The sequence below is a fragment of the Anarrhichthys ocellatus genome, unplaced genomic scaffold (assembly GCF_004355925.1).
Source record: "Anarrhichthys ocellatus isolate YVR2014 unplaced genomic scaffold, GSC_Weel_1.0 scaffold8, whole genome shotgun sequence".
In the NCBI taxonomy this organism is placed as follows: domain Eukaryota; kingdom Metazoa; phylum Chordata; class Actinopteri; order Perciformes; family Anarhichadidae; genus Anarrhichthys; species Anarrhichthys ocellatus.
The window spans coordinates 1,473,019-1,497,979 of NW_022280038.1; the positions used below are offsets into that span (position 1 = coordinate 1,473,019).

Genomic DNA, 24,961 nt, shown 5'->3' on the forward strand with positions numbered 1-24,961 from the left:
TCATGTAGTTTTACATGTGAATTACATGTTATTTATGGTCTTTTTTTCTGCAGCAGCTGACTATTTCCCCCCAAAAATGGGGAAAAAAACATCTCAGCATGTGATGGACGAAACCTGTGCAAAGCTCTGTAGTTTCTTGTAGTAATAAAGCATTGTGAATCAAGGAGTCTGACTCATTTTGGCAGCATAGAGAACATAGTCATGGGTATTCCCGCCGCTGTGCAGCAGAACCTTTTCTTTATATACCTGTAGACCTGTTCTATCAGCGTGAGACAGCTGATGGCTGATCTCCCTACACTGATTGGATGAGGCTCACCGTGGCAGCGTGGCGAACGCATTAATTCATCCCAGAGATCACCGGCTGTCGTAAATAAAGACAATTAGCAATTCTTTGAACATGATATCCTCTACCAGCTCCCATTCATAGTCCCTTAATCATTAATTTATGAAACAGGCCTGGCAGTGACTTCCATTTCTTTTTGTTCACTAGCCAACACTTTCACTGACACACTAGAGGGAATTAGACATGAATGAAATTTTAAAAAAAAAGAAAAAAAGTATTTTCTAGGACTTCTGAAATGCTCTCAAACTTTGGGAGGAAGCAGGTGATTATGCTGCGAGATAATGAAAACGGATTTAGTTTGCTTTCTTTGCCAGTTCGTTGTGTGAGACAATCAGCCCACATGCTGTTGCTGAGGTCTTTGATATCTGATACAGGAACGTAAAAACTGAAGACGGTGAAACAAAGAAGAATGAAGGTCTCAACCATAAGTCCACAACCATAAGTCCACATAACCATAGTTACAGGACGTGGAGGTGGAGCCCGACCTCTATGGGTAGCCCTGTGCACTCCCCGCTATCACACCAACGCGAACACAGCTGTCACGCATGAAGACTTTGCTCTCAAGAGCCGGCCGTAACGGTGCGAGGCTAGAAAGACTGAAGGAGCAGAAAGGACGCACGAGTCCAGGGTTGCCCCGTTTCAAATGCAGGGGAAAGGCCAGCCCGCTTCAACCTCCACCCAGCCGAGGAGAGCGACTGTAGCTCACAGTTGGGGTGCTTTCACACCTGTAGTTGGGTTCATTTTGGTCCGGACCAGTTCCGACTCACACTGACTTTTTGTTTTTTACAAACGAACCAAGGGGAGTACACCTGACCTGTTAGTCAGACTGACAGCTAACTCGCTGATTGGACCATCACAGACTAACGTGGGAGGAATTTAATTCCATTCTAGAGCTGCAACAATGAATCAATTAAGCTATCAGTGTTCAACTATTAAATAAATCAGCAACTATTTTGATAATGTTTGATTTGAGTTCTCTGATTCCAGCCTCTGAATTGTGAATATTTCCTGCTGCCTTTGCTCCACTGTGACAGTAAAATGAACATCTTTGAGTTGTGGACTAAACAGCACATTTGGTAATGTCATCTTGGGCTTTGGGAAACATTTATTCTGACATTTTATAAACCAAACAACTAATTAGTTAATCAAAAAATAATCAACAGATTTATCGACATTGAAAATAATCATTGATTATTAGCATTATTAGTATTATTATACTGCATGTTATGATGAGTAATGACTAACAGATGGCGACAGGACTGTCAAAATCAATCTTTTCGCGATCCCAGATGCGAATGTCGGGGGGCAATCGGACACACACATTAGGCGCTGTCACACACTTTCTAATGGACTTAGTGAACTGACAAAGTAGGCTACACATAGTCGGACACAGGCGCAGCAGTTTCAACAGCTTTTGACCTCCTAATCAGCGAAAATACACCCACTGACGTGCATAGGCCTCGATTTTGCATAAGCAGGTTACATACTTGGCCGTAGTCTGTACACATCAATAAGATCGCTTCCTGGACAGATTTCACGGTGAACAGACTGGCTTTTGAAATCATGCTGCAATCACAAATCTGCTGTCATAAAATCGTGCGGTTGGTTAGTTTGCTGTCAATCGAGACAAACAGTTGAAGTGTGGAAGCACCCTAAGTTACCTTCAGGTCCACAGTGTCCCAGTTGAGGACGGACACATAGTGGATCCAGAAAATAAAGCTGCTCTGTACGATCCTAAAAAAACACTGTTTTTTTAAGGTGCTTTAAACTGACCATTCAGTCAGTGCATGAATTCACAATTCGCCCGCTTTACCAAAGTTAGTGTGAGTCGTCACAGACGATAAAATGATCAGGGTTTCATCAAGGAAATCATTTCCAAAGTGCCCTGTACTAATCAGTGACTGTGTCTAAGTAATAATCAAGACTCAAACTCATTGAGCATTAGTCAAAACATACTCTGGTAGATGTTTTCATTTCAGGAACAAAACTTTGAATTTAATCAGAAATTGTTCTTACTAGGCAAACACTTTCTTTGCTAGTTGGTGGAGACATGTACTGTATATGAACAGCACATCCGTATAAACTGCCATCATTTTAATTTTCATTATTCTTTGATGTGTACTATACATGAACATCAAACGCAGAGTCGTCTCCGTTACCGGTCCGATTACTCTTCCTGCATAAAGCGGGACTTGTTACGTCATCTCTTGGCGTATACATCTGTTTTGGAGGTAAAGTACAAAGGCGATGTCTTTAAAATGACGTGATGTTTGATCACAATGAGATGTTTTTGTCAAGTCCTGACAGTTGCAGTGATTTTTTGTTTTTTTGTACTATTTCAGATAATTATATTGAGTGAGAATGTGAGAATGTCCTGCTTCATACTTAAATACTGTGGTTGCACACAAACACTGTCTGCCCGTGCAAGGAAGACCCCTGTGCTGCAATCCTTTTGACAGGAATTGAATGTGAAATATGTCACTCTTTTGTTCACTCTATGCCTCTGTATGCTTCTCTATGAGATCTTGAATTCCACTTTTCAGTCTGTTTGCTTAATTTGCATTAAAAGTGCAAATGGACGAATAAGTCAAACGTCCACAGCGGTCCAACAGTAAGGAGGCTTGTGTGACGCACACTGAGTTTAACAACACTGGATGAAAATCTCCTCCGTCTTCAGTCGGAGTGATTTCTTTTCTAAAAATACGTAAACAAACATAAACTTTATGAAGAAGGCCGTCCTCTCGTAGTGTATAGTGTGAATCTGTAGCATTAGCACCTAAGACGTCGTCAGACTCCTGGTTACCACCTAAGTTGGCATGGCAACTGCACAATGTACACAACCAGCAGAACAACACAATTTACATCGACATGGTTGAAATGCATGCATACGTTCCCACGGAGCCGTTTCTTGTACAAACAAATAATGATGAGTTTTGCATAAAAGAAATTCTTGTCTCCAACTCTTTTTTCAGTTTCCCTGCATCAACTTTGCCCCATCTCTGTTGTTCTGGACGTGAAGATTAGACAAGGAACAGACAATGTGAAATATCTCGTCAGCCGGTATAAATAAAAACAACACTTGTTATTAACTGCACTGAGCACAGAGGGTACCAGGCCCTTGTTATGCAACAAACTGCATGGTTTCCCTTCAGAGCGATGTAAAAAAACATTCACAGGGGATTGAAAAGTTGTCAATGCAAAGCTGCGTGAATGGGTTGCGGGGTGGCCTAATGGTTTGACATCTCCATGACTAGTTTGATCCTCACAAAAAGCAGAGTGCTGTTATGTTGCTCATTTCAATATGGGTTCCACTGCTCTGTCAGCCGAATTATTGTCTGTCCAATGGGGAAGTGTCATTTTAATGATATCCTACAGTGGCAGCCATTGACTGCATGCAACCAGCTTGAATTTATAGTGCAGCACAGGTTGTTGAGGACTAAATTGTATCTCGTTATATACAAAGACAATTCTGACATTTGTATGGATTTGATAAAAACACTACAGAGACTGCCGTAACCTGAAATAACCGCTAACGTTTCAGTGAGTTTGGAAGCATAACAACTTGTCTCTCAAAAAAGAAAGAAAATGGTTGTCCCACCAAACCTGTCCTACTTGAAATGATGGTGGATCATCTGACTGTCATCAACATTATTGTCTTTTGAAGGCCATTGCGGGCCAGTGGTATCATGAATAATGAGATTGCAATAAATATCGTTGATACCTAACATGGCACGCTATCTTCCGAGAAAAGCGGCAAAATATCGTTTTGAAAATTGTCTTTCTCGCGAGGTCTGCAAGACCTCAGGGCCAAATGATTGCATGTGTAATAGGTAACCAGGTTACAGTTACCTGGTTGAGACTGTAATGCATCAGCAAACCCTGTTGAACTCCTGCTATGGCTGTCTGCATTGATTAAAAGCCCAAAGGCAAAGTTTCATGTCATTAAATGCTTACCCAGAATGACTAGTTTTTAAAAACCTGTGACGTATATGACATAAAAAAAGTATCCTCCATCATCATCCTCTCCTCACTTGTCTCTCTTAAAACACAAATACATTCATCCGCGCTTATTTTTGGCCGCTCTTCTCCGTGTTGACTTTTTAATGTCTTTTGTGTCATTGTTTGTTACCTTGAGTATGCGGATGTTATAAGTCCCTCTGGATTTCTGGGTATTTGTTCTTCATGCCGCATTTCATCGTCTCCGTATTTGATCATCCGTATAAAGAAGTTGACGATAAAACCAAACTACTGACAGAAATCACAGTATATTCAAAGCATCACGGCATGAAACATCTGCAACCTATTTATAGCTTCTGGTTTTAGCAGAGGGTTAAATGTGAAAGTCAAGTTCTTGACATCGCTGAATCGGAGCCAATTTCATTTCCTGCACTGACAACCCATGCTTGGGTAGTCGCCGAACTCCATTTGCATATTAACTTGCATTGACAGATGCAACACGGTCTGTCTGCTGTGTGAACAGAGCAGCGAGTCGGTCTGCGCTCATGCCAGTCCAACTGGATCTGTGTTTACCAAAACTGCATATTTACAAACACGACAGACTTCTTTATTTGGAGGAATTAGGCGTTGGCTCATCTCGTTTCCGTCTTGTTTCTGAGCAGCTTTAGTCAGACTTCACGGATTTCCCCCTCTACCATAAATAGACAGAAGTGTTGGGTTTCAGTAAATAACAAACACTCTTTTATCATGTCCTTCAGTGTGTCTACAACCTAAATTGAACCTGCTGTGAATGTGCACATTGAAACCCGGCTTGAAGCTGTGGAGTAAATACTATAATTAAGTTCATAAATGATGGGATTCTATCTATTCAAGACAATATTGGATTATTTATTTTTTCCTGCTTTGATCTGAGACGACTGAGTTTGGATCAATTTCATTACAAGTGGACAAAAGTCCCCATTTACGGGAACCAGTCCAGAGCAGCTATTTACCTACACTTACAGGCATTGGAGGAATAATTCAGATCATATTTAGCAGATCATATCCGCAAAGCCAGCCCTATTGTTCGTCCCAGGTCATCCATTTTAGATGGCTCCTCCCATCTTTACCTACAGGCTACCTACATCACACTGATTCGCTCACTCCACATTTTCTTTTGTCTCGCTTCCCCTCCCTCTTCCCATTTCCCCTCCTGCCTTTGATTTTTTCTCCAGAACTAATTACATTAGCAGCTGATCGCGCCGCGTCATGCTGGGGATGAAGTGGAAGATGGTGGCGGACTCCCTGCGTGGACGGAGAAGGAGGCTGCCCTGCTTCCTCTGGTTGCTCCTGCTGGCCGCCGCTGGAAGTCTGGTCCTCTTCATCCACCTACAGGACCTGTCGGAGATGGTCCTGCAGCAAGGCCCAGGTTGGTCTCGACTAAGTCGTCATTATTATCGTCAGTAATATTTTGACCTCTTTCCTTTCACATGAATGGTCTCAAAAGTATTTTTTACTTTGTCTGAACCTCTACGGTGTTGCCTTGCAATAACTTTTTACGTCACTAAGTATTACATTGTCCCACACAATATTTCACATTTCACAAAACGTTTTGCATCACCTCTGATCAATAGAGGAAAGCTGAGCTATATGACGGTAACTGATGGAGCTAGTTCACGGAGCTAGTTGAGCTAGTTAGGGTGATGTGGCTGATCGAGACAGGCTGCAAACATCGGTTTCTAATGGTCGTGTCCACCGCGATGGAGGGAGGCCGTACGTTCACTTACCAAATGAGTCAAAACCTTTGTCCTCATGAAGGGTGCCTGATGTGCTTCTGCTTGGCACTCAGCATTATGGAGATTGGGGTTTAAGCAGCCGTAATGCTGGAGTGTCCTGAGCGTGTAAAACTAAGCCGCTTCATGTCTCAGAAACAAGAGATCAGCCGCTTGCTTACGTGCCTCTTTTTGGCTTGTACTACACTCCTCCACCTAAGCGGGGGAAGGATTAGCTGCATGTTGCCGCCTTTGTCTGACGAGCCCCTGACTCACTGGTAACGCTTCACCTCGTCTTGATCTCAGAAACTACAAGAAACACAATGAGGTTCACGTGAAAGGGCACTCCATCTGTCCATGTTCTCACCTATTCAAAATCAGTAAGCTGGTGGCCTTGGAGCTGGCACTTCTGCTCACTTTACTCCTTCAGCTACAGTACGCTACTGCACGCAGTATAAACCTCTCTTTTGCACGTCAGTGACCACTTTACATTTCTTTACAGTCAGTAATTAGAAAGTGGTGCTTTGACATTTAACATGCGCTATTCGGAACAGTCGTCTCTGTCAAGCCTCACCATGTGACATCCTGTAGTAGTTTGACTATGGCAGGCAATCAGCAGAGGTGGGTTGTAATGAGATAGTTACTCCATTACATGTACTCTTAGTCAGTCTTTGGAGTAAATAGTATTTGTCAGAGTAGTTTTACTGCGGCATACTTTTTAAAGTTCTACTTGAGTATATTTTTAGCTTAAAAGTCATTACTTTTACTCATGTTTAATTTGGATAAATCCATCGTACTACTTTTATTTATTAATTATTTGAAGCATTCATGATCTGTTAAGAGGCAGCTGGTCCCAGGTCTGCTGGTGCCCTGTTGTCAAACGCCAGCCACGTCTCCACAGGACTTTGGTCAAAGCAAGTTTCTGAACAGAGTCTTTAAATTCCGCTTCGTCTCGCTCCCAAACACACGCACACAAAAAGAAAAACTGGAAAAGCCTTGGAGACCCAGGACCACTATTCGTTTGTAACAAATAATTAAAATTGTCAATTGTTGAAAAGTCCTTGTTTTTCAGAATGATGCTGTTTCCCTATTTGGCTTCATTTTGTGTCACTGATACTTTAAATGAACAGACGCATTATTTTATCACAGCGCTCGATAAAATAATGCGTGTGTGTATATATAAAAATAAATAAGCTATATCAATTCTGAAAATAAAATAGATAGCGACAGTTCATTGACGATTTCTTGCTCTTTTGATTACTTGCCATTTTTGAAGCGTGTAGTGCACGGCATGTCTTAGGATAAGTTTTGCAGCCGAAGCACATTCTTTTCTCTTTTTTATCTCGTCTGCCATATCGCCACTTGAATATCGGAGTAAGAATTCTAGTTTGCTAAATCATGCACGAGGCTGTGTGTGCTGTATACAGAACACAGTGGCCACACAGTCTTCCCAAGCCCACCCCCTCTCGCTAAAGCGCGATGAGCAAGCAGTAACTTTGCCTTAAGCTATGGCGCTTCACCCTAGCAGAAGCTCATATCTAATAGAGCTGAGTTATAATACATTGGGTGTCAGCTTTTATCTGCCTCCTTCTCCAACTCTTTATTTGGCTCGCAGTGTGCTTGAGAGCTTTGTATCCCGCGGTTTAAATGGCCTGCACTATGGTAGCTGAGAAACCCCCCCCCCTCCAGATCTTTCCGAGGGAATTGTTTAAGAACAATTGGAGGAACAGCAGGGAGAAGAAACACCTGAAGAACAAGCAGTTTGGATAAATTGTCTGCACAAATTTACACCTCCGGGCCTTTTTTTCAGATGGGTACGGCAGTGAGGGTCGGCCCGCGTGTCACCTCCCAAACCTCAATGCGGAGCGAGCCGTAAAGGGCGGAGAGGTTGTTGTGATAATAACGTGCCATTTGTTAAGTGCTTTCAACAATAGTAGCCTACATTATCCTAAGTGCATACAGTTTAGCATTGTTGGAACCGGGCTTTCACTACGAAACACACACTTTTTTTTTTTTTAAACCTCATCTTGTGTTGTATTTAAATTGGTGTAAATACATTTTTTGTCGTACGCAACAGTGTCATCTGTCTTCTGAGAGAGATCTTACACAAACCTTGAGCTATGTTCATCTATAGAAACTGTTTCCTGCTCTTCATGCACCCTGTTTTGTGTTTATTTTTCCCAACGTGTGTTCTGCAATTTTCGAATAAATAGCTTTAGTGGCTCTCAGCGGAGAGCTTTACATACTGTGAATCTTAGGTCTTGTCCGTTAGTTATCCGTGTTGCAATTTGCAATTAAAAAGTGCTTTCCACAAAAGTGCAACGGCTCGGTTTGACAATTTCTCAAAACGGTTGCCAATGGCAACTCAGCAACCCTTACCGTCGAGCCCAGGTGTGAACACAAAAAATGAATTTCTGTGATTACAAGTCTCAGCAAATGCTGAAATCCAGGTGCACATCACAGTGGAAGATTCCAGACAGCTGTGATTGGAGATGATATTCTCATAGAAGTATAAGAAGTGTTTCCTCATCGTGGCAGATTGTCCGACCTGACCGGGCAACATATTGACATTCATTCAATATCGTGATACGAGACTTGATATTGTTTCAGATTTTGCATATCATAACACAGCATTTGTGTTGTCTTTTCCTGGTTTTAAAGGCTGCATTACAGTAAAATTATGCAATTTTCGGAACTTGCCCGACTTGTATTATCTGCTTTTACCCACTTAGTCATTAAATCCACATCAATGATAACTATTTATCAAAAATCTGATTGTGTGAATATTTTGTAAAAGCACCAATGGTCAACCCTACAATATCATCGCAATATGGACATTGAGGTATTTTTTTGAAAAATATTGTGATATATGATTTTCTCCATATCGCCTATCGCCTACTTATCAAAGCACAAATGCTTATTTAAAATCTTAAAAAACAGGTATAATAGTAATGGATCAAATTAATGTATAGTAGGTCCAGCCCTCCTAGAAAGAAAGAATATACTTTGGACTAACATTCACCAAGCAGCCATGAAACACAACTACAAATGAATGCTAATGTAGCTCTGCAGCTGCAGATGAGCAACCCTTTGTCGTTATAACGCATCATGTAACTTAAAGTTTCTTGACTTTCTGTGTTTTCATTGTTCAATAAATGGTGTTAAAAGCAGAGAGCATGCCATCGACACTTTTTGATTTTCTTTCATGTCGATTCAGACTTAACTGACTGACTCAATGAATGAAGATTGAAACTACGACAACGCTACTTTCCTTTTGAATGCCATGTTACACTTAGTCCCATGATACAGTCCAGTCAAATCGACTTACTACTACTGCTTTAAGACGTAGAGGGAGGAGAATGAAAAGGTCCATATTGAGTGATGCAACATTTAGGCAGCATGCCATACGGCGAGCTGGCAGCTGCAGAGGAAGCGCGGTGTTCAATAAATCACTGAAGAATATATAGTATGAACTGTCGGAGGCATGCAGACAAAACATTGCACATGGAGGAGAGGATAGCAGTTGGGAGATGCTGGGGAAGTAAAGTGATGAGATATCTTCAAATGCACAGAGGATTATTTTGGGGGGAGGGGGCTGTGATCAAGCCAAGTTTGTCCTATTTTCAAATACAGTTAATAGAAATGAATCATGTAGCTCCCCCCTTCCGACTCCCCCTCCCCTCCACCTCTGTCCCAGGAAGCGAGCATATTGTTTCATGCTCGAAGGTAAAATTTGATCTCTCTGTCAGAGGTCCAGTAATCCCTTAAGCCTTGTCTGTTTGCAAAGTCCAATTTAGCCATCTCTTAATGTAATTAAATTGTGCTGATGACCCTCGGAGCGGTGGAGCTGCACCGTATTTTCGAATGCAAATCCTCCACTGGATGTTTGTGAGCGGGGGGGGGGGGAACCCCTGCTTTTTCCATTCTTTCATTTGTGTGCGCAAAGCTCCTTTAACAAAGCCTGTTTCTGTTGTTCTGGCATCTATCCCCTCTATTCCTCCCAGAGCAGGATGATCATTGGAAAGCAATTCTTGGCAAAGCCAACTCCATCACAGTGGGGTTTTTTTTCTTTTAACCAACCGTAAGTCCAATTTGCTCCCCGAAAACAAGAGGTATTACGCTCTTGAGCAAAAAAACACACCTCAAGTGACATTTTAAAGCAGTGCAAGCTGAGCTTTGCCATCCTGCTCAGTGTTTGGATCACATGACATCTGGCATGGGGCCACGGGCATCCCAGTAAGCATTATAGCGACCGTGGTTCCACATTCAGCTCTGCTTTCCCGTGCTCATCTCAGGGAGCAGAGGGAAGCTCACCACGTGGCCTCTGGGATCCCCTGAGAAGGTAAGAAAATAGAAAAACAAGACCATTCTCATGCGTGCGTCACCGTCTCTCTAGCCTCTTCCACACTTGGGCCATGTCAACTGGATTTAAAACGGAGCCGCTCCGAGGCAAATGCAAGGTCATGTGGTTTTCCATTAACATTAATGTCCGGGGTTATGCCACTGGAGCCCTGCAACATAATCTGGTTTCCCTGCCATCTGATCCTCGCTCGCCAATGGCTCCTGTATGCCAATCTATACAAATAGATTTTATTTTTCATGTTCCTGCTCCGGCAGAGGTCAGTGTGTAAAAATACTCAGAAAAATAAATGAAAAAGAGATGTTTTTACATCAAGTGATGGTTGAAAAACCATACCACATTGGAAGGTTTATTTTTCAGTTTATTTTTCAATATTGTCGGAGACCGGAGTCCAATTTGGAATGGGTGTTCAGCCGCAAATCACATTACTGCAGAGCTCTCCGCCCAACTGTTCCTTGCTCCCGAAAAAACCCAACTTCAAAACAGCTGTTCTTGCTCTACCCAGAAAACCATGAAATATGAAACGCAGATCTAAAAGCCGCCATACAGTACAGGAAGGATGAGGGGAAGAGAGGTTGATTGAAAAAAAAATAAAAAAATGGTGATGTTTCTTTCAACTCTGCAGAGACGAAGATGCATCTTTAGAACCGCCGACAAGCAGACAGGGTTAGGACCCCTACCGGGCAGCAGAACACGGCCCGGCCGTCCTGCTGTGGGTGGGGGGGCGCGTTCAAGTTTCCCTTTCCCATAATGCCACGCTGGGTAACGTTTAAAAAACTCCAAAGGAAATAAAACAGAACAAGGCCAGTGGGGCAGGGCGGATCCAACAGCGAGGCAGATTTTTTGAAAACGTCTTTGAAGACCGTAATCACAGACGCTGATTCAGTCCCGTGTACCCACTGCAAGAACCCCAGCTGTTGCCCGATACACTATCTGAGGCTGTGAACACAAAAGGGGGTTCATCTTTAGGACGACAGTTTGAGATAAACACAGACAGTTGGGAAATCATAGATTGAACTACAAAGGCAAGAATTCACGGTGGCATTCATGCAACAATGCAGGTATTGTAGCCGCGTTCCTCTGTAATTATTACGAACAGGTCGGTCTCGGCAGCACACAGCCATGCGGAGATTGATTAAATTCAGCACTTGGCTTCTTGCTCGCTATGACAATGTCCTGGCTGTCAGTGTCCCCAGTCGCTCTGCTATCATTGCGACACTGATTCTTCAGGCAGCAAGCGGCGTCCCGGTCCCACAGGAGCACCAATTAATCAGGACCGGACTGGTTATCAGAGACTGCTTAATAACGGCAACATGACTCGACTCACATGGAGCCAAAACTGACAACTCTGCTGTGTCCAACAAATGGTTTATGTTCGTTTCCTTTGTCTTATAAGCCCCAAAATGGTCAGATTTCTTCTTCTTTTTTAAACGAGTACACCAATTAGATTTCAGTCGGTGAGGTAAGACTCACACTGCCAGAATTAATGAATGAAGAAATGCAGCACAGAGAGTTGGATATATTGGTACTGTTGCTGGATAAAGTCGTAAGTATGTAACACATATATTATTGTACTGTATTGTTTAGGTATACTTTAAAAAAGCCATAGATTGTATATGTCGTCACCGTGACGTCATGGCAACCAAAAGTGACAAGAGAGTACAACCAAATTCTGAAAAAATACTTTTTTACTTTTCACTTTTTTTTGTACTGAAAACACACTGTGAGAGAGTTTGAGTTTAAGAAGAAAACACGGACAACTTCCAGACCGGACAATGCAGAGGTAGCTATCACAAAGTAGCCACACCATAAAGCATACCCTGCTTTATCGTCCAAAATGAACATCATGCTGTATTGAAGAAGACTTGAAACTAGAGATTGAGACCATAAACTCATGTTTACAATGATTACTGAGGGAATAAATCACGAGAGAAGTAGAGTAATTTTCTCAAAGACTTCTATACATTCTGACTTCTTGAAGCAACCGGAGGAGTCGCCCCCTGGTGGCCATTAGAGAGAATTCAAGTTTATGGCACTTCTGCATTGAATTCACTTTTCAGAACTGGAGGTTGCCAGCTGGCTTTTTGCTTATCTTAATATTCACTTTCAAATATGCATCTGTTCAATTGTGTTATCTGCTGTTGAAAATTGGAAGCAAGCATAAATTAAAATGCATTTAATTAATTTAGGCTTAATTTAATCTTGTGACAAAAGATACTATGTCCTACATCTCCCCATGGTAAGTAGACAGTCAGAAGTGATTAAGCAGACTGGCCGTACAGGTAATCTCTAACCTTTCCTCTAATAATATGCACTCAGCCAATAGGAAAGTTTACTTGTGTTTATGGAGTATTATGCCAAACCAATCGTTTACGTAGGCTGAAATGTTGGTAGCAATATTTCAGCTTTCTTTAAAGTTGGTGGGGATCATCTACTCTGCCTGTCTGCAGTCTGACATGAAGAAACTTTGTGTGTAGAATTCATCCCACCAGGCAGCTCTGAAGCTGTATGATTTTTACAGTATTCCTGCCTCAGTATGAGTCTGTTCATATCAAACATAGCGTTCCTTTCAGAAAGCTTGGTTTCACCACTGCAAACACATCAGAAAAGCGAAGGAAAAAAAAGTCTTTAAGTATTCCCAACTAAAAGAAAAAAAGATGTAAGTTTGAGCTTTGCAGCCATCTTCCAGTAGGTGCCGTAGACAAGAGGAGACATACAAAGAGAGAGTGGGAGGACAGAGGGAGGTTATATAACCACAGTTCTCACCAAGGAGACATCTTGTGGCTTCAAAAGCAAAACGCAGTGATAATAAACGCCGATGTCCAAGGCTGTTGTCCTCCCATGATGGAAAGATTACGCAAGATGGGTTATTGTTAGCACACAAAAAAAATGCTTATTTCATTACAGGTCAATTAGTATGTGAGAGTTAAGTGTCTCTCTGAGACGGCCACGGCTCGAATCTACTGTCAAAAGATATAGCCTGCTTCTACAGTCTAGTGAACTCATCATTGTGAACACTATGATGAGTTTTATCAGTGCCTATCTGCACCTTTGAATGTTCTCCTTTATTTAATTATCTGTTCATAGACTAAAGGCTTTCTGATTTCTGCAGCAAAATAATTCAAACGGCCTAAATGAGTCTCTCTACTGGGCCGTGAATGGACTGCCGCAGAAGAGCTTGGACCAAAAGCAGCTTTACGACCAGGTGGAAATGCAACAGAAGAAATTTCGGGTTTTCTTTACGGAACCGCTGCTTCTGGGACACCGCCGATTCTTACAAAACATCTAGCCTACACAGTCGTCTGTGTAGCTCGTTTGTCGGTGGCACGGTGTTTTCGTAGTAACTTCTGCCACAAGAGAAAAAGCTTCCTTATGATCGGTATAAGCTACAGTATTGTAGCTTATACCTGTTCAATAACCGCACCATTCTCCGCCCCTATTATGGCCGTGGGTATTATTCCATGGGTATTATTCAGGGAGGGATTCCACATTATTGTTCACCAAAAAGGACGAGCCAGGCCTTAGGAGCTGCGAGCCGTCTCTCCAGACTGAAGCCGGCGCGGCCATTATCAAATCAGACTTGAACCCATCCCCTCTCTGCCGGAGAGACGTGTTGAATGGATATCATTGTGCACTGCTGAGGCTTCCATCACTGTAATCCCTCTACAAAGTGCAGCGACTCTTAGAGGAAGATGAAAAGAGCAGGAGGGAGCGAGTGGCCTATTCGCAGCGTGCGTGTCACTGCAGAGGGCACACGGAGGGAAGTCGGTGGAATTCAGTGGCCCGAGCCGACGACTCCTCGGCCCTACCCCGACCAGAAAAGAACAAAAGATTAAGCCCTCCTGCTATCCAGAGTGATAACAAGCTGTCAACTTCGAAAATGTAATCTGCTGACTCCGGGAGGAAGTGGCGGTGTCAGTGGAGTGGGGCCGCCCAGCTGATGCTTATCTCCTGAATGGCGTGCCGCTGGCAGATATACAAAAGCCACCTCAGTCTGCCACCAAACAAAGAGGTCGGAATCCATACCGCGCCAATTTCGAGACATATTTATACACGTATATATCCCCTCCAGACCTCGCCTCTCTCTCTCGCTCTCTGATGCAGGCCACAAATAAAAGGTGATGGGAATGATAAACGACATGAATGGAAGCCAAACAGACTGGAGATAATGAGGCATTGCCCCTCACAATGCTGACAAGTGATGGGAGGCTCCCCTCTGTCAACCTGTCTCCTGAGCCCTTCCACTCAGTCCCGGGCTTGGATTGTTCAACGAAAAAAAAAAGCCATATTGCTGCCAACACCACCTCCTAATGCACACTTCAGTGGACAGTGAGGCTGCGGTGTGGGAGCTGTCACCAAACTGCAGCCAGTGAATCAATCCAACCCGGGCATTATCCAGCCTTTTAACAAGGGGATCGCCATACAGCTAATCCCCCTCGCACCCTCACTATCTCTCTGTCTCTCGTCAACCTTTTTGCCATCACCCCCTCCCCCGTTTGTTTCTCCCAAATGTTACAACTCCGAAATTGTTTTCAAATTACCCAACAGAGCTGCCAGATGGCTATTAAAACATCATATTTGCTATTAATATTGACAAGACAGGTTTTTTTTTGTATGTTCATGTTTTTTTTTGTCTCTAATAGCGTAAAGAATCCAATTTTATGGTCCACACAAAAAGTCACTTACAGTCTCAGTAGTTATGGCAGAGAAAGGGAATTCGTCACACAGGAGCTATTTCAGGCTGTTTACAATTTGATTTCAGACCAGAGCCAGAGGGTTTTCCCTTGTGGACTTGGGGCTATTGATCCTGAAACACCAGTCATATGACATGAAATAGATACTCTTAGTTGTTTTCCGTGCAACCAACCGAGAGAGAAATGACTTTGACCAGCTGCTATTTTGGATACCTCAGAGTCACTCTCTGCCCAGAAGTACTGATTGATAATGGTCAAAAAAACCAAGACAACGGAACGAAGATGTGAACATTTCTTTCCAACAGCAAATGCCGATACAGGAAGTACAAACAATGTATTACAGGTAGTTTAATTGTATGCATCATTTTGTGTTTCGCAACAAAATAATTCAACAAAACAGAGTCTACAGCCATGCTAGCGGCTTTGTGAGACTGTTTTGCTATCAACACCATGCTAACGTGCTCACAATGACAATGCTAACTTGCCGATGCTAAGCAGGTAGAATGTTTACCATGTTAACCGCCTAACTTTTTTTGAGTTAACATGCAGTAATTTGCTCATCAGAACTAAATGCAAAGTACAGAAGTATGCGTATGGGAATCTTACAACTTGTGCAGGTATTTATGTCACCAAACAAAATGTTGGACACATTGAAATTTTGATCTAATGATGGCGCTAGATGAAGTGTCAGGGGGTCATGTTTTTAGGAATGACTTCACTGGATACAATGAATGTCTGTAACAAATGTGATGGCAGTCAATTCTGTAGTTTTCTAATCATTTCAATAACAACCAAAAATGTGTAAAAGTGACCAAAGTCGGCATAATTTATCCTCTGGGGACCATGAATGTCAACACCAAATTTCATGGCAGTCCATCCAATAGTTGTTGATAAGTTTCAGTCTTGTAGACGTACTCACAGACAGGCTGACATTGCTGTCCTACTTTTGCATATTCTTGTGGGAATTTAATTAAAATCGGACAAATGAATAGTACTGAGTATTTTCAAGAACTTTAGTGCAAAATAATCAGATTAACGTAATTGTGTATCTCAATATCTGATATATGTTTTCATTACGATATGATTCCATTTAAATACGACAAATTATCGGATTGAATTGAGGACATTTTAGTCATTTGGGAAATGGTACTGGTTTGATCAGTGTTGGGGATTAGGGTGGAGGGCCTCCCTATTGTTGAGAGTACTTCTAACAACTCCTGCCTTGAGGTGTAATCCAGATCCCTTTGGCTGATCAAACAGTGACAGTGGTTGGAAAATATCTATGAGCTTGGCCTTGAACAAAAAAAGTCAATTTCCTGCCCTGTGGCTGGGTTACTGGTTTGGTAATGACTGCATCTGTGCCAGGGGCTGATGTAAGGGAAACAAGAGGGACCAAGACAGGAAATGATGTGGACCGAAGAACCTGTTATTTGTCTCGTTCCATTTTGTTTTTCTTCAAATACATGCATCCTGGTGGCAGATTGACAGTGCACGGATACTTTTATTCAGCACCATCCAGCTTCCCTTTTAGGCACAATGAAGGGAACGATTCTGTCAGTTCTCCAGTTTGAACCCCTGAAAAAAACGTCGGGAAAAGTAAACACTCTCTTCTCCTTAAAGAGAAGAGAGCGCTGCAGAGTTTTGTTGTGCTGGACAGATCCCAGAGGGATTGTTTGGATCTACGTAAAAAATGTATCATTCTAAATAAATTAAAAAAATAGCATAGGGAGAAACAAGCAAAATTCAGCAGGTGACTTAAACCGGGGTAATGCTCGCCATTGTAATGTTTTGGACAGCTGAACAGTACTATGTCTCAGGCATGTATGAATGAATTTATAGCGTAGTGTAGAATTTAATCCACTGATGCAGTGTATTGTACATTATCAGGATGTGTTGTGCAGTCATCCTGAAGTAATCACATTATATCATAGTATTTTTTTTGCGATAAAGATTGACGTTTGAAATTTTGCACTTGAAATTGAAATTTGCTACTGAAAAGCAGATAATCCTCAACAGATGATCTGAACTCACATCCCTTCGTAATCAGTGCCACTCTTTTCTTCTCAGTCTCCGCCGGTCGTTGCTTTTCTCTCTGACAAGCATGCAGAGGACATTAGCGGGCGTCTCCCATAAATTAATTCAGCTGCGACTTTGCAATCAAGTACCATACTGTATGATTACTTTCCCTACAGTATACATAGGTAGCACACCCAGTGGGGCACTTTGCTTCAGATCCCAGCCATTACACGGCGCAGTACATCTTCCCACCTCATCTCAGCTCCAAAGCGTTGTCCTTTTTTTAGCTAATGGCTTTCAGCAAATCCAATGAGAGGCCATTAACGTCAGTCCTGAGGACGTGGCACAACAACCTCAACCTCGTTTGTTTGTGACTCGATTGCCGCTGTCAGACAATGACCACATCTTTGATGAGGAGACTTTCATGAAAAGGAAAAAAGGAGTGCTAAATTCTCCGTTGACAGCCTGCATTCTTGAAAGTAAGCAATGTGTTTAAACTTGACGCAAAAATGAACCTCCATACCACTGGTCATCATTACTTGAGCATGTCTGACTTTTTTTTTGAGGTAAAGAGAAATGGAGAAATTTGTCGAGGGTTTTTTGCGTTTTTATTCCTTTTTTCTTTTCACCGTATACGCTACTGCCTTTTAACACAGCTTTCACAGAAAATTGAAAAGCTTTCAGGCAGCTCTCCGGCAGTTTGCAGCCTGTTTCCCCGAGTCAGAGGCATTTTTGCCATAACAGGTACAGGCCATTAAATTACTCCAAGACAAATTGAGCTATTCACGACCGATTTCCAATTTTCTCAGAGGTTGGCACCAAAGAGAATTAGGCACAGATCCCCTATATTTATGTGCTGATATCTCGGTAAGTCTTTGAGACATTTTGTCTTCCTCTACCATAAATCAGAGGGTGGCTTGTTTTATGAGTACTGGCTTAGGTAAGGCACAGGCCAAAAGACTTAACCTCCATATATATACAGGACTGCAAATGCTACTGTATCACAATGGGGGGATTTTGTCCACCTCCACTGGAACTGATACACTCACTGTAGCGTGTCTCACTGGCCCCGTATCTTCAGACAGTCCAGGCACAGAAAATAGGACCCCGCCTCTCACGCCTCCGTCTATTGATTATGAATCAGACCACATTTCATGACAGAACATTTCCTCTTTGTTGCCAACTTCATTGTGGGTGTTTATGTGCAAAGAGGATTCCGGAGGATCCATACCAAAAACGGTAGGAGCGCTGTTAAGAAATAAGCCCACTTCAATAGAGGGATTTGCAGAGCCCACTCAGAGGTAGGAGGCAGCCTTTCAAAGCCGCCCTTTTTCTAAGGCTGTTTACCGCACTGTACTCCACACAGCGGCTGGTACCACTCAGCATGTTTCCCCTCAGCCTACAGCCAGCAGAACCAACACTGCATTCAAAAATGTACGGCTCCACCAAAGACATGCCAAAGCCTGCTGCGTCTATTTATTGTTGACTGCTAAAATGAAAGAACAATAAAAGCTCCATGAAGAAAGCCCCCTTAGTTCTGACCAATAAGACTATTCAGTTATTTATTTTAAACCGAAATGCAATCCACGCAGGGTGTGAAATACCTCTTTTCGGTTTTTAATCCCGGTGGTCGAAAAAAGATAACGAGTGCCATTTCTTGACGTGATACCGTGGAAAATTAAAGATTCTGCTAACAGATCGATGTGGGCTTAAAGCTGACAAATACGTGCCCGGCACTGTCTGTCCCATCATGGTACGGCTGACCCTTAAATGGCAACTCTATCAATTGAGTGTCAATCCTTCCTCCCAACAGAGGCACAGAGGGAAGTGAGGCAGCATTAATTATGAGCCTTCAAGCTCCAAAGGACAGTTAATCTTTGTCATTTTGCTCCTGGAGACATTTGGATCTGCCACCAAGACTGGAGCTGGGTCAACGCTCTTGACCCCTCGACGACGAATAAGAATTCCGCTCACGCGCGTGGAAGAGTCCTATTCTGCTTTTTTGTAAATTTTCCACATACATCACCTTCCAGGCTATTTAAGTCTGGGCAGCAATGACTTCTTAGACTGAAGTTTCCGTGATTTAAAGAAAAAAAGAGATTTTATACGAACTCTGCGAAACTGAACTGAGCTGGCTTGTAGCTATAGTTATTTTATTTCCAGCTTGTTAAGAATCATGTTTCCAACTAAAGACACGGTTGGCCCAACATATCATTAATTGCACCGTTATGTCATTTTTATTATTATTTTGACATTTGAACGGATATTTCCATTCGTGAAAATCATGCTGAAGAATTTAATTATTCCATTATGATCTAGCTAATTATCGCCACTTCTCCGATTGAATTTGTTAAGTCACAGCAACTAAATTGCCAGTCTAGTTGGACAGAATGAGTCTCCCCTTCCTCTACCGATGCCACAGCAACACACGGAGGCTAGCGGGGGCCATCCCAGCCCAGGTGTAAAGAGCTGATTGATTCTTACAGGCGAGCCAGGCAACAAAAGCACCACAGAAATAAAAAAAATAAATAAAAAAAAAAAAAGCAAGGAGGAGGGAACATTTTGACAGAATTGGGGCATCGGCTCGATCATACCTTCTCAGTGCCCTTTTTGTGTGTGTTTAATATCTTCGGAGCAAGACAGGTTTCACCTCAATAAAAACGATGACGATAATAAATACAAGCTTTTTTTTGCTTTTTTTTCTCAACTGCGCAGGTAGAGTCCAGCTATCCACACGAGGCAGGCCTTCACGGGGTGCACGCGTACGTCGTCTCCGTGCTGACAGCAGGCTGAGGGAGCAAAACCGTCTGTGTTAACAGCCTAATCTGCACTGCGGTATGCAGGGTCACGGGCACAGGCGTAGGAAATATAAACAGGAGGTTCCAGAGCTGCTTAAGCTGTTAATTCTCTAAATGCCCTCACACAGGTTATATTCAAATACATGCCCCGTTTGCCTTTCATCTATTCCCCTCCCCGCCACGTGCTCCATCCTAGGCTTTGACAACGTGCCGCACCTCCTAAGATGCTGAATGGCGCTCTCGAGAGTATGCCACCTAGCCTAGACAGGCGGAGAGAAAGAGGGCCGACTCTCGAGCTGCTACAAAGGTTTATGAGGCTCCCGTGGTCGGTGTCAGTTTCAGGGCATCCCTGCGTGGAGACGAGCGTGGGATGTTTGAGGAAAGGGACCTGCCGCACGCCGTCTACCGGTGTGAGCTCGGTCCCTCTCATCTTTAAAAAAACAGGAAGATGCGGGGTTGGGGAGGGAGGCGGATCCTAGTGTTGACAGTGAGGGTGTGTGTGTGTGTGTGTATCTTTATGGGGGGTGGGGTTTGATGGAGTGGTACTGTGCAGAGCTGGAACGAGGAGGGATGTGTTGACTGTGTAAAGTTCAAAGACGTCGTCAGCTTCATTTGTGGCGTCAGAGTGACTCGGCTCGGGGAAGAACCCCAACAGCTGCTCCATCTGGACACCTAGCTTCTGCCGCTATCGTTTCCAACGCCCCCAAGGCGGAGCGCGGTGAGCTTACTACCACGCTGACAGACGCGGATGACACATGATGAATGGTTGTGTGGAGGGATTAGAGACGAAACATAATTCCTGCTTTAGTTCCGTTGATGCATTGTACTTTATATCCAACTTTTATATTTATTTGGCACATATTTGGCTACCTTCTGGTGGATGCCATTCAGCAGTTCAATCGCTAACTCTTTCACAAAAGCTTTTAGATTGTTTTTTTTTCGAAATATCTGGTATCTGTGCTGTACAGATCTTTCCTGGAAAAATCCTGTGCCGCACAGAATTTCAATTATGTTTACAGATACAGTGGCAGACGCTTCATACAGTGAAGTAAAACACAGTAATGATGAGAAATGCCCTCCTCTATTATTTACAGAAAACACATATTGTGTGGGCGGCTTCAACATTAGCCAAAAGAAAACTTCTTGATACTCAAGGATCAACATATGTTTCCAGGCTTGATCAAACAACAATAAATGTGTCAGCAGGCAGCAATTATATGTTGTCATTTACTTGCGGCTGCCAATTGTAATGCATATACTGTAATGACAAATAGGTATCACGTTGAATGTATGTTTGGGACAAGCTGTCGGTCCAGTACCATCAAAGTATGATTGCTGGAAAATTGGTGCAAGCCGTGACCGCTCATCACCAAAAGCGTCACCAAAATTGACGCTTTCCTTTGCTGAGCCCCGCCTCCCGCTGGTACTCCATCAAGATGTCAGAGCTACTGCGGAGCCCACACCGTCACTAACGGCACCCCCTGAATAAATATGATCAGTTTTTTTACGGACAAACAAAAAAGAAAATTCAGATAGAAGCGGACAGAAGAGTCTAATGTGCGTTTCAAGGATATATCCAGCATGTCAAACTGATCCAGCAGTGAAAACTTAAGTTAAAAAAGATAAAATTAGAAGCTAAAGATTACAGGTCACAGTGTAAAAGTGAACCACCACATCACCCAGAGATCGAGAAAAGAGCATAGAAGTGCTCACGCTAGTTCATTGAAATGCTAAAGTACTCCGCTGATGTTAGCTCTGCAGGTTTTTACTTTGAAACGTAGCATTTTAGAAACGTTTACTTCTCCCTCCAACCTCTCCAGGTAACAAGTATCACTATTACACAACACAATTTAACCACGAGTACCTCAAAATCCACTAAGCCAGCCTGAAAATGAGAGTGTATGGAGCGCAGTCGGATCGAGCCTGGTCAGAGCTGACAGATGCTACGCTATGATTGGCCAGTCTACCTTTAAGGGCAAAGGGTCAATTGAGGAATAACATTGTCTTAAAGCATGTATTTCTTTTTAAATCCCACCTCTAATTGGCTGCGTGCCCATTGTGCGGATTATTCACCTTTAACAGAAATAGTTTGAGCGTGGGTGGGGAATCTGCATTGCACTGATTTCATGTGGTGTCAGCACAGAGGTGTTGATGCATTTTTTCCGACTAACAATTTATGGAGCCATACATTGGGGAGGGGATGTGGGTATTCACATTTTGTTATTCATAGAGTTCCTCTGTGGTAATTCTATTTTAGCAGAGGCTGAAGACATTCTTCATTACTGCATTGGGAGTAAGATTTAAGACGCACACACACACACCAATACAAAAACATACACATTTTATGATTATTCAGATCTTATGGCTCAGTGCTTTCAAGAGCTGCAGAAAATGATGAGCCGCCAGATTCCTTTATATATTCTCTAATTTAAGCTCTCCAATATTTGAAGAGGATCTGTCAATAAAGCGAGGAGCTTTTCCTGGACAGCAAATGGGTTCAAAGAGGTGTTTTCTGGCTCCTTTTCAGTACAGCTCCTGTCATGTTTGGAGTGACTCCATGCCAATCACCACATCAGAGAGATGATTACCAAGTTCAAATTTGAACAGCCGAGTAGGTAGGCTTTCCTGTTTATACTCTCTTTTAATTGGGGGTGGGGTGCCGTTCTGTGATGACCGCGAGATAAGATATGCAAAGAGGCCTCCATTCTGGCTTCTCTTACAAATCACCTTGTGGAAGTAAAAGGCCTGAAGTAATGGAGTCATTATTTGTAAAAGTTATTCTTAAGAAAAAAATCCACTGACATTTTGCAAGTTTTAAGAATTTATTTTTGCTGAAAACTACATAATACATTGCATTGCAAGTGAGGCAAAAGGTCCTATTAATTAAATAAAAACAACAAACTCCTGGTGGTTCACTATAATTGCAATGGTTCAAAAGTAACTTGATGAATGCGTTGCTAAGAATGAATCAATACGAAACATATAAAATGTATTTCATCACCTCACTCGGGCGCCACCTGAACAATACAGCACTTTATATTGTTGAGCCCTACCTCATCCTATTCGTCACTGTCGACGGGGAGACAAAGCTATCTGCAACAGAGGATTGATCCTCTTGGTTCTCTGGCTTCTCCGTTTCAGTGTGATGCCAAAACATGAATACCTGGAGAAATAGCTTTCATTTGTTCACGTCTACATTTTTACCGAGAGATGAGAAGGCACTGCCTGTGGAACACAGTGGTCTGATAACACATTACAACAATGTTGTTTTTTTGCCAGTGAAAAGCAGTCTTTGCAAATTACCATTTAGTTTTCAGTGATTACATGAATTACCGTGTAGCGTAGCGACTCACGGTGTGATGATTGGACAGATTGCTCTAGACCACTCAAGGGGCCTGGCTGGCAGTAAGATTGTCCTTCCATCATGAAGGGAATCATTACAAACTGGCATTGGATGAGCACGGTCCAGGACAGGAGGGCTCTGCAGCGGGTGCTTATCAGTGGTACCCATCGACCGGGCATCAGTGATATCGGTGAGGTGCCTGCGCAGAGCCCAAAGGATATTAAAAGACAACACCCACCCCGGCCACAGCCTGTTTACCCTGCCGCTGTGTCTTTAGTTGACAAAACCTTCCTTGTTAATGACATTGTATGTGCAAAAAAAACAATAAACTGTTTCTTATTGTTTGCCGAGGATTGCCCTTTTGAAGCCTCGATTTCAGCATTTTGACCATTGCCATCTTGGCTTTTTGCATCCAGAAGTGACACAAGAGGTTATAGTTAAGTACAACAAAACTCTGAATTAGTCATTTTTAGGCAACCAAAATGTTTAAATTACATTTCATGAACTCAAAAACAGCCAAAAACACTGACAACTAGCCCCGCCTTAAAGCATACTCCGCTTTATGGTCTATTTTACTCTAAATGGAACCATCATTTACTAAAAGAGCATCATGCTGTATTGAAGAAAACTTGAAACTAGAGATTGAGACCATAAACTGTACTTCAAAAAAGATCTGATTAAAACCGCACCTGCTAATTTAAAATGTTTACATTGCGTAAGAAGCAATAGAATGGGCTGCTCTACTTCAACGGTAAAGTAGTCAGCATAGAAAGCCTCTACCTGGTTATCGCTCAATTTATTTAACAATGATTGCCCTGGATGTTGCCATTTCAGAACAGTACTTCTGATATGTTTATTTATGAACACACAAAGCACTGCACTGCCCACCATGTCATCATCTGATGAGATGGACAATTTCAACTCCATTGTTAGTCAGATCATGGACAGCATTGCCCCCATCAGAACTGAAGAGGCCACTAGAAAACGCAAAGGGGCTATTGACCAATCTCCAACATTTAGTAAAATCCTTGAAAAGGTTGCCAACAAACAACTGCACGGACGCCTAACCCTCAACCCACGTGACGTGTGCCAGTCGGGTTTTAGAGTGAATCACAGCACTGAAACGGCTCTTGTCAGAGTAGTCAATCATCCTAAAAACAACAGCGATGCAAACAAACGTTCTATTCTAGTATTGTGTTGCCACTTTCCCCACTGTCGATCATGGCATTCTCCAAAATAGAAAAATCTAAAATAGCCACATTTATTTATCTCCATTCCATGATTCATTTTCTCCACAGTTAGTCATCGTCCTTTACATTAGGGTGGACGGGCACGCTGACCCAGCTTACATAAGTCCCATGTCTGACACAGTGTTTCTTCCTGGCAGTGGATGCGGGCGCTCCCCTGGTTCTCGTAGACATCTGCGCTGGCCAAAGTCCCGCGTCATGTTCCTCCTCGTCTCATCTGTCCTTTTTTATCCTCATGATACCGTTTTCTCTTGGCACCGAATACACACTCCGCCATCCAAGTGAAGTGAAAGTGCAAGTTCCTCCAGTTTGTAATGGGATCAAATCTTACTGTTATTTTGTGGGGGGGGGGGGTTTTTCCCCCCAAAAAAAAAAAAAGAAATGTTTCAAATCCGTGACGGGCAGGGTCAAGGGAGAAATGAGGGCAAGGGGGAGCGTGAAGTGGGCTCATC

General features: G+C 42.7%; 1 protein-coding gene across 1 annotated transcript in view; it reads left to right on the forward strand.

The window, feature by feature from the left end:
* chst8 (carbohydrate (N-acetylgalactosamine 4-0) sulfotransferase 8) overlaps positions 1 to 24,961 on the forward strand; it is a 152,679-nt gene that overhangs the window by 32,497 nt on the left and 95,221 nt on the right. The window contains exon 2 of the mRNA XM_031848344.1: positions 5,515 to 5,708. Coding sequence (XP_031704204.1) covers positions 5,549 to 5,708 — 160 coding nt within the window. The 5' untranslated portion in view covers positions 5,515 to 5,548. The remainder of the gene's footprint in view (positions 1 to 5,514; positions 5,709 to 24,961) is intronic.